At 45.2% G+C, this 9,572-nt stretch overlaps 1 protein-coding gene across 1 annotated transcript in view; it reads right to left on the reverse strand.

Moving 5' to 3' along the window:
* b3gat3 (beta-1,3-glucuronyltransferase 3 (glucuronosyltransferase I)) overlaps nt 1-4,395 on the reverse strand; it is a 10,326-nt gene extending 5,931 nt beyond the window's left edge. Inside the window, exons 1-6 of the mRNA XM_080792529.1 lie at nt 4,266-4,395; nt 3,635-3,756; nt 2,040-2,220; nt 1,388-1,571; nt 668-814; nt 1-54 (exon numbers count right to left, since the gene is read on the reverse strand). The exon at nt 1-54 is cut by the window's left edge and continues 33 nt beyond it. Of these exons, the coding sequence (XP_080648655.1) occupies nt 1-54; nt 668-814; nt 1,388-1,571; nt 2,040-2,220; nt 3,635-3,728 (660 nt within the window). The 5' untranslated portion in view covers nt 3,729-3,756; nt 4,266-4,395. The remainder of the gene's footprint in view (nt 55-667; nt 815-1,387; nt 1,572-2,039; nt 2,221-3,634; nt 3,757-4,265) is intronic.
* Between the last annotated feature and the right edge of the window lie 5,177 nt (nt 4,396-9,572).

Raw genomic sequence — 9,572 nt, forward strand, 5'->3', positions numbered from 1 at the left:
CATCCCTCCCACCAGGCCCACGGGCCACACAGACACACGCTGGGTACCACGCATCTGGGACAGGAGAAGGACCAGAACACCAGAGTCCAAAGAGGGGACAGGAGAAGGACCAGAGTCCAAAGAGGGATTAGGATTATTGATCAATCAACAATGTTCTTGCTTACTAAGTACAGTAGTAAGTAGGGACCTGCTTACTTGTAGCACATTTAACTATTTCTTAAAAACGTAATTCCTATATACTTAGTTAACTGGGATCCTACAGGGGTCTATGCTTGGCCCCATCTTTTCCCCCGAATAAATACCGGTAGCCCATTTTATTTAAGTTGAATATGTAGGGCAGGCTATTTAATTCAATACGTTTTGTATCTATCAAATATGAATTTGTCATACATACATACGCTGTCTACACACGTGCACACCTCCTCAAAGAGCTGCACATTTTCGTCACCGCTAAACCCCTTATCCCTAAACTTCTTTGCCTTTTTTTACTATTTTGCAAAACATTTTTGAATACCAGTAGTTAAAATGGCCAGTCTACAAGCTCACAACGTGTCAATGTAGATTGGCTATTCAAAAATGTTTTTCAAAATAGTAAAAAAAAGGCAAAGAGTTTAGCGGTGACGAAAATGGAGCCCTGTGTCTACACACGTGCACTGCACACACACACCTCTTCAAAGAGCTGCAGACTGTATGTGTTGTCGTCGTCTGCAAAGTAGACCACAGCAGCCTGCTGGTCCCTGCCGTCCTCTCTGAGCCACCGTAGACCCTCGTTCCTCTGCTCCGCTCCACGAGGCTTCAGCCAGCTGGGGTCTCCCTGAGGGGGGACGACACACAATCAACATGCCACTCCGTTTAAACCAGTGCTTTTCAACCAATGGTATTGGTTGAAAAGCACCAGTGGTCCTTGAGGGGCTTCCAGGTGGTCCCCAGCTAAATGATGAAGAGTAGATTGAGAATAGATAGAAGTGTTTTTTGACTGGCGGGTCATATTTTGACAGCAGGAATTGCCTGTCATAATTTGACCCCCCAGTATCAGGATGTATTAGGATGTTGATATTCATTCATCAGCCAACACTCCCCACTGACAGGTAGTCCCCCCCCCCCCCCCCCCAGAGAGGACATATCGGGCCTTAGTCCTACTCCTCCTCCCAGCCCAAATCACACCTTGGAAACCATGAGTGTCTATTTCAAACAAAGTGTTTTTTGACTGGGGCCGACACTCCCCACTCACAGGTATTTTACGCTCTTGAGAGCGTAAAATGAAACCCAAATATTTGGTTTCATTTTACGCTCTCAAGTTCTTACGCTCTTATATCAGTGGTGTATCAAAACGTTGTTACTGTATGTCTATGGCCGCCTTAGCCCCATCCCCCCAATCTCCACCCACCTCTTGCAGCTTGCGGTCTTTGGGCGTGGTGATGTGGAGGTGAGTGTAGGCCAGGCCGCTCTTGGCCAGGAAGTCGGCCACCAGAGTTGTCTTGTGGGGGGAGTCCTCCACCAGGATCCAGTGGAACTGAGGGACGTGTCTGAAGGTCTGGGACAGGCGAGTCAACTCCGCCTTCTGCACAAACCTGGACATTGATTGATTGAAATATTTATTAACAGTTTGCAGAATTACAGTACATTTCAAGCACAAACTCAATACAAATACAAAGACTGTTAACTGTGAGTGGACGACCCAATTAAACATTACACTTGTTTACAAGAGGGTCCACCTTGTTCAATTCATCAAAACATTTAGAGACGTACAAATAGACACTTCTATATAGTCAAAGAACAGAACAGGAATTCATCATAAGATGAACACATGCACGGAGCAAGTGTGTGTGTGTTTGTGAGTGTGTGTGAAAGAGACGGCCAGACTAAAGGTCCTATCAGACTATGGGAACGAGTGCCGCAGGCTCCAACTCTGCTTCATGAGAGGCGTGGGACGGATAGCGTTAAAATAAAAACTCACCACAATCTCACCTGGTGGGATTGTGGTGAGCCCGCGGGCCACTAGATGGCACCAGATGGCAGAAAATTAAGTTATTATTTACCTTGCATATGTTGGGGTGATTACAAAAATGGTGGTCTGGGGGCCTTTGACTGGCTGCTTCTGGGGGGATTTGGTCGCCTCTGCCTTCTTCATTTGCTCCTGGAGACGGTGTACCTCCCCCCGTAGCCGAGAGATGGTGCGGTCCTTAGGCATGTCGTGCTCTGTGCAGTCGCAGCGCTGACCTGCATGGTGTTAGGTACAGAAGAAAACAGAAAGAAGAGATAAACAAGACAATAAAAGGGAGTTTCTCTCAGTATCCACTCCACTAGTCCACTCGTCTTTTATTAACAGGTCCTGCTTGCTGCCTCCTGCGGAGATAAACAAGACAATAAAAGGGAGTTTCTCTCAGTATCCACTCCACTAGTCCACTCGTCTTTTATTAACAGGTCCTGCTTGCTGCCTCCTGCATTATGTGCAAATTCAAAACAGGTGGTACGCAGGGCCGTTCAGTGACTTCGACGAGCGCATCCAAACTCCAACACTTACAAAAATAATCACCTGCACAGAATTTCTTGAAAGTAGCTCATGTCTACAGTACATGTCATTAACGTTGTTTAATACAAGTAGATAGCAAATGCAATTTGGATGAATGGGCTCACACTGGATGGTATTGCAATTCTAGATTCATGATATTCATCCCATTATTAAACAAATCTAGTGCTGCAAATTGCGGCTACCCGGGGACGGGGTAGAGAAGGTTGGGCCACTCAAACCACTTTGAGGAAGAAGCTACAGACAGCGCCGGTAATCCACCTTGGTGGAAAGAGATGTTTGACCGGCCAGCAGCAATGAGGACGCAGTGCACAGAAGGACTGGTCAGACTTCTAGTCAGACGAAGGAGGAGCCAGGCCACAGTGCCTAGAGCCTCCTAGTGTGGCCAACCTGCTACACTGTCTTGAAGCGCCTAGGCTCAAAGAGACCTACAGTATATGCGTTTCTGGGCATGATAGAGGTGGCGGTTCAATCTAGCTAGTGGCAGAGTAATCTAGTAAGAGAGTGGTGAGTGACACGCTTTAATCTCGCCGCAAAGCGGGTGCCTATGGGCGATAGTTCCAAACATTGCTCCTATGGCTGGAACTATTCCATTGAGATAGAATGAGCACTTCCGCATTCCATTGTTACAATGCGAGTCAACGGGAGTGTCATTTCTCTCTTACTAGATGACTCTGGCTAGTGGGTACTAATACCCACACCTGCAAAACATCCATGGCACCTTGGGTGAGCACTTTATATTTGAAATCTAAACGTTTATGTACACGATAACTTTGTAAATATAGCAAAGGGGGGAGGCACGTCATAACTGTCGTGATTGCCTGGGCCGTGGCTCAGCGGTCAAGGCACCTTGGCTGGTGGTAACCCAGTCTGGCAGTGTGCCGCGGGTTCGACTCCCGATCCCGACGGCCTTCACTGCATGTCTTCCCCCAATCTCTCTCCCCATTTCCTGTCAGCCTACTGTCTGTCCCCCCCATAAAATAATATAAAATAAAGGCGAAAGCTACAAAAAAACATTAAAAAAATGAATAATAACCGTCGTGAATCTTGGCAGTCATGTCTCAGGGCTAAATGTGAAGGATCAGTCGGTGTGACTTTACTTACCCAGCTGCATCAGTGCGTAGATCAGACCCATGAGAGACACCATGAAATACAACACAAACACCGTCTTCAGTTTCAGCTTCATCCTCGTCGCCATGGCACCGGCACTGCAACAACAACACAGGCTACAAGGGAAGATATGAAAAATACCACACACCCAATAATGTCAACGTTATTTTATCCCTTTAGTTTTAAACCTATTTAGTATTGATGTCATTAGAATACAACGGTTTGGGTAATTGGGACACTGACCGACATATGCTGAACGAATAACTCAATGTCGTTCATCATAGTGAACCAGTTTGATATTAAAATGGCATTTTAGCTGACAGAACTTTGATCATTTCCACCAAAGCCATGCATGATGCATCATCATTGACCAATTCTAATTCTGCAGTGTAGGCTAAGTACAGCATAGCATGAATGGAAATTAGACGGTAGTAAGTTGTTGGGGACAAATTAAGTGCAGACTGGGTTTTAAGCCTTTGTTTTGATATCCCAAAAAGGTCGTTTAATTAATGTGGCTATAAGAGAGTATAGCTAGTCATCATCTGATGTCAAAGGTAACATTCATATTAGCTATGTTTGGCTAAATGTTTACATTGCACCGCTCGTCACATTTCTTGACACTTACCGAGAGCTAAATCTTGAAAGACACAAAGGTTGAGACTGAAATGTGACCTTATTTCATGTCATTTTTGATCAGATGTGGGTAAAAGACAACCCATTCATTCAGGTAGTGGATACGTAAACATTTTTTTGTTGCTGCTGGGCACTGTCTAGTGAGCTAATCTAGTGAGCTAATTTAAGGCTTCCGGTGGACGATCTCTTCAAAATAAGAGTACCTCTAGAGTATTGAAAAAAATAATAATTTGCACATTAAAACTACAAATTAAGCATTTAAATGATGCTATAAGACACACATTATGTTTCTGTGTAAAAACAAGTAATTAAATAATAATAATAATAATAATAAAGTTATCTAAATGGATAAATGCTATTCACTGGAGTGCATGGACTTCATAAAGTGGACACTGGACAAAAGACGGCTCCGCGAGGCAACTATCTGGACATACCCACGCGTCCGGGGAGATGTCCTCTACCACACCCCACTCTCCGCTAAGCGGGAGAGGTGTAAAATTCACAGCAGCAGAGCTTCTACTGTGGTCAATGCAAAAAAAATTACCGTTTCCGGACCCAGAATGGACACTGGACAAAAGACGGCTCCGCGAGGCAACTATCTGGACATACCCACGCGTCCGGGGAGATGTCCTCTACCACCCCACAGTCTCCGCTAAGCGGGAGAGGTGTAAAATTCACAGCTGGAGCCCTTCTACTGGGGTCAATGCAAAAAAAATACCGTTTCCGGACCCAGAATGGACACTGGACAAAAGACGGCTCCGCGAGGCAACTATCTGGACATACCCACGCGTCCGGGGAGATGTCCTCTACCACCCCACAGTCTCCGCTAAGCGGGAGAGGTGTAAAATTCACAGCAGCAGAGCTTCTACTGGAGTCAATGCAAAAAAAATACCGTTTCCGGACCCAGAATGGACACTGGACAAAAGACGGCTCCGCGAGGCAACTATCTGGACATACCCACGCGTCCGGGGAGATGTCCTCTACCACACCCCACTCTCCGCTAAGCGGGAGAGGTGTAAAATTCACAGCAGCAGAGCTTCTACTGGGGTCAATGCAAAAAAAATACCGTTTCCGGACCCAGACTGGACACTGGACAAAAGACGGCTCCGCGAGGCAACTATCTGGACATACCCACGTGTTCAGGGAGATGTCCTGTACCACACCCCAGTCTCCGCTAAGCGGGAGAGGTGTAAAATTCACAGCTGGAGCCCTTCTACTGGGGTCAATGCAAAAAAATTACCGTTTCCGGACCCAGAATGGACACTGGACAAAAGACGGCTCCGCGAGGCAACTATCTGGACATACCCACGTGTTCAGGGAGATGTCCTGTACCACACCCCAGTCTCCGCTAAGCGGGAGAGGTGTAAAATTCACAGCAGCAGAGCTTCTACTGGAGTCAATGCAAAAAAAATACCGTTTCCGGACCCAGAATGGACACTGGACAAAAGACGGCTCCGCGAGGCAACTATCTGGACATACCCACGCGTCCGGGGAGATGTCCTCTACCACACCCCACTCTCCGCTAAGCGGGAGAGGTGTAAAATTCACAGCAGCAGAGCTTCTACTGGGGTCAATGCAAAAAAAATACCGTTTCCGGACCCAGACTGGACACTGGACAAAAGACGGCTCCGCGAGGCAACTATCTGGACATACCCACGTGTTCAGGGAGATGTCCTGTACCACACCCCAGTCTCCGCTAAGCGGGAGAGGTGTAAAATTCACAGCTGGAGCCCTTCTACTGGGGTCAATGCAAAAAAATTACCGTTTCCGGACCCAGAATGGACACTGGACAAAAGACGGCTCCGCGAGGCAACTATCTGGACATACCCACGTGTTCAGGGAGATGTCCTGTACCACACCCCAGTCTCCGCTAAGCGGGAGAGGTGTAAAATTCACAGCTGGAGCCCTTCTACTGGGGTCAATGCAAAAAAATTACCGTTTCCGGACCCAGAATGGACACTGGACAAAAGACGGCTCCGCGAGGCAACTATCTGGACATACCCACGCGTCCGGGGAGATGTCCTCTACCACCCCACAGTCTCCGCTAAGCGGGAGAGGTGTAAAATTCACAGCAGCAGAGCTTCTACTGGGGTCAATGCAAAAAAAAATACCGTTTCCGGACCCAGAATGGACACTGGACAAAAGACGGCTCCGCGAGGCAACTATCTGGACATACCCACGTGTTCAGGGAGATGTCCTGTACCACACCCCAGTCTCCGCTAAGCGGGAGAGGTGTAAAATTCACAGCAGCAGAGCTTCTACTGTGGTCAATGCAAAAAAATGTACCGTTTCCGGACCCAGAATGGACACTGGACAAAAGACGGCTCCGCGAGGCAACTATCTGGACATACCCACGTGTTCAGGGAGATGTCCTGTACCACACCCCAGTCTCCGCTAAGCGGGAGAGGTGTAAAATTCACAGCTGGAGAGCTTCTACTGGGGTCAATGCAAAAAAAATACCGTTTCCGGTCAATGCAAAAAAAATACCGTTTCCTGGCAGCGGTAATGCAAAAATATTAGTAATAGAAGAATTGCTTTCAACTGTCCAGGCACAGAATGTACAGATGTCTGTATGTTTTGCTTGAACAACTGTGTGGACACCACACATACTCAACCAATCTACTAGTTTGTGTATAAAATCTAATGGGTCATTGTGCATTCCTAAGGCCAAGTCTGGGATGCTATTCACTAGTTGTTGAGTGACACCACAGATTGTTTTGCAATCAAATGTGTGACCTGGATTTTGAAAAAACGCTTGAATGAGAGCTGCTAAATTCCCCGGCATAGATGACAACTGAACCATCGAAGTAGGTGTCAATGGTTTCAATTTATCTTGTCTTGTCGATCATGCTTTGTATCAACATTTTCTTTCTGTGGCGCTAGTTTCTGTGTCTCAGACATGATGGTGTCAATACTGGCTTGCACCACGCTAGAGTTCCTTTTACTACCAAGTACAATACAAGCAGCTTGTACTATTGTACTTGTTTGTTGTAGTGTTTTGGCATTAACTAAAGTGCTGAAGATGTACATAGCCAAATTATACCTCTTATCTCTGTGTATGTATTGTTGTTTGCAAATGTGACTTGCCTGTTTCATCAAATGACTTTTACATGCCCTTATGGTACAGAAATCTAAATATTTGTTATCTGCCTTTCCTACCACTATTCTCCAGCAGCGTAACAAGTACATACTCATGCTATCTTGATTGAAGATACGCATACTGGCTTTTAAAAGCACTATGGACCTGTCACTATTAATCTGAATCGGTGTTGTGTTTGTACCAAATATCTCCTTCTCTTTGCATCTCAATTGTGTGAGTAGTTCCTCTATAGCCGATTGAGTATGTTCTTCAGAGATCATGAATGCAACAGGAGTTGATGAATTAAATGAACTTACTATAATTTCATAATACAAAATCCTTTTCTCTGTTAGTTTAGTCTTAATGATCCCCCCTGTGGCATCCCATGATGCGGCACATTGTGCGGTCGCATTGTGCCACAGTTTCACTCCTGCTTTACTAAAACATATAACCTTAAGGGGAATAACTTGAATGAATCCTTTTACAACAACACTGTCTGTGTCTTTATCCTCCCATTCTTTTTTAAGGTCCATCAAAGCTTTGATCTCACTGTTATCCTTCCATCCTAGTTTCCGCTGTTCATATTTGACCTGCCTGTACAAAGAAGTGTCTTTGCCAACTCCACTACGATTTCCAGCTATTAAAGACCTTGGGTCTGCATTGTTCACTGCCTCAATGTAAGCATTATGTGCAAATCGGTTCTTCATTTTTCTACCCAAGTTTGCACGCTCTGTGCTTCTAATATATCTACCTCTCAATTTGTCCTTTGTGTGATGCATGTTGCCAGTGTAAGCTATATGAAATATGCTGTCTTCGAATGAATAGAGATGTATTTTAAAGGTCATCTCACATGAAGTATGCCGACAGGCGCCAATGATTGTCAGACATGGCTTGCTTGATTTTCTAACGACAGCGGTAGAAAAGTAGTGATTAACAAAACGGATTATACAGTATGGATTCGATTCCTTGACTTTGCTGGCAAACAGCTCTTGCCATTCATACTTCTTAAAATATTTATTTCCTTTGACTCTTAAGGAGTTTACAGTGTCCCATTCTGAAGACTTCAAAGTAAAGGTAGTAGGTTCAATGGCACTGTGTTTGAAGGGTCCTAATGTAGCACTAGATAGTCCCATGACACTCTGAACAGTACCATCATCTAGACTCAGAGTCTGTACAGACTGATGTACAGTGCTATACGAGTGATCTATTTCTACAGCATCTAGACTCAGAGTCTGTACAGAATGATTATGTACAGTGCTCTCATGAAATGCGTGGTGCACAACAACTGGCTTTATAGGCACATGAACACTGCTGGTTTGATTTAAATGTGATTCATCTACACTAGTGCTGTCTTCCTGCACATGAACACTGCTATTCTTTTCAGGCTTTATAGGCTGCACATGAACACTGTTGGTTTGATTTAAATGTGATTCATCTACACTATTGCTGTCTTCCTGCACATGAACACTGCTATTCTTTTCAGGCTTTATAGGCTGCACATGAACACTGTTGGTTTGATTTAAATGTGATTCATCTACACTAGTGCTGTCTTCCTGCACATGAACACTGCTATTCTTTTCAGGCTTTATAGGCTGCACATGAACACTGCTATTCTTTTCAGTATATAAAATCCCCTGTGTCAATGGCTCATGATTGCGTAGTAGTGGATAAACACGCATAATTGAGTTTGTCAAAGTCTCGACTAGGTGAAACTCCCAGACAGTCCATATGAAACCAGGCTCCACAGAGGTCACATGCAATCATAGCTTTATTTCGGTCATTTGGCGCTTGGCAAATGCAATAGACAGCCCTTTTACTTGGCATGACCCATTCATTAGCATCTAGTGGATGTTTGGCACACCTTCTGTTCACACGCATTTTCATGGGTGTAGCAGATGTGTTAATTTGTAGAATCTCTAAAGCAATCTTGTCAGCTTCATCATTACTCTGTTTTGTATCTGTGGTCAAGGCATCGCGAATAACTGGACATTCACTAATTCCATCCACATCCTCTATGTGTAGGCTGTTACCAATATAAGAAGGGCTCCAGCTGTGAATTTTACACCTCTCCCGCTTAGCGGAGACTGTGGGGTGGTAGAGGACATATCCCCGGACGCGTGGGTATGTCCAGATAGTTGCCTCGCGGAGCCGTCTTTTGTCCAGTGTCCATTCTGGGTCCGGAAACGGTATTTTTTTTGCATTGACCCCAGTAGAAGCTCT

The sequence above is a fragment of the Protomyctophum bolini genome, assembly GCF_963924005.1.
Source record: "Protomyctophum bolini genome assembly, chromosome: 20".
In the NCBI taxonomy this organism is placed as follows: Eukaryota; Metazoa; Chordata; class Actinopteri; order Myctophiformes; family Myctophidae; genus Protomyctophum; species Protomyctophum bolini.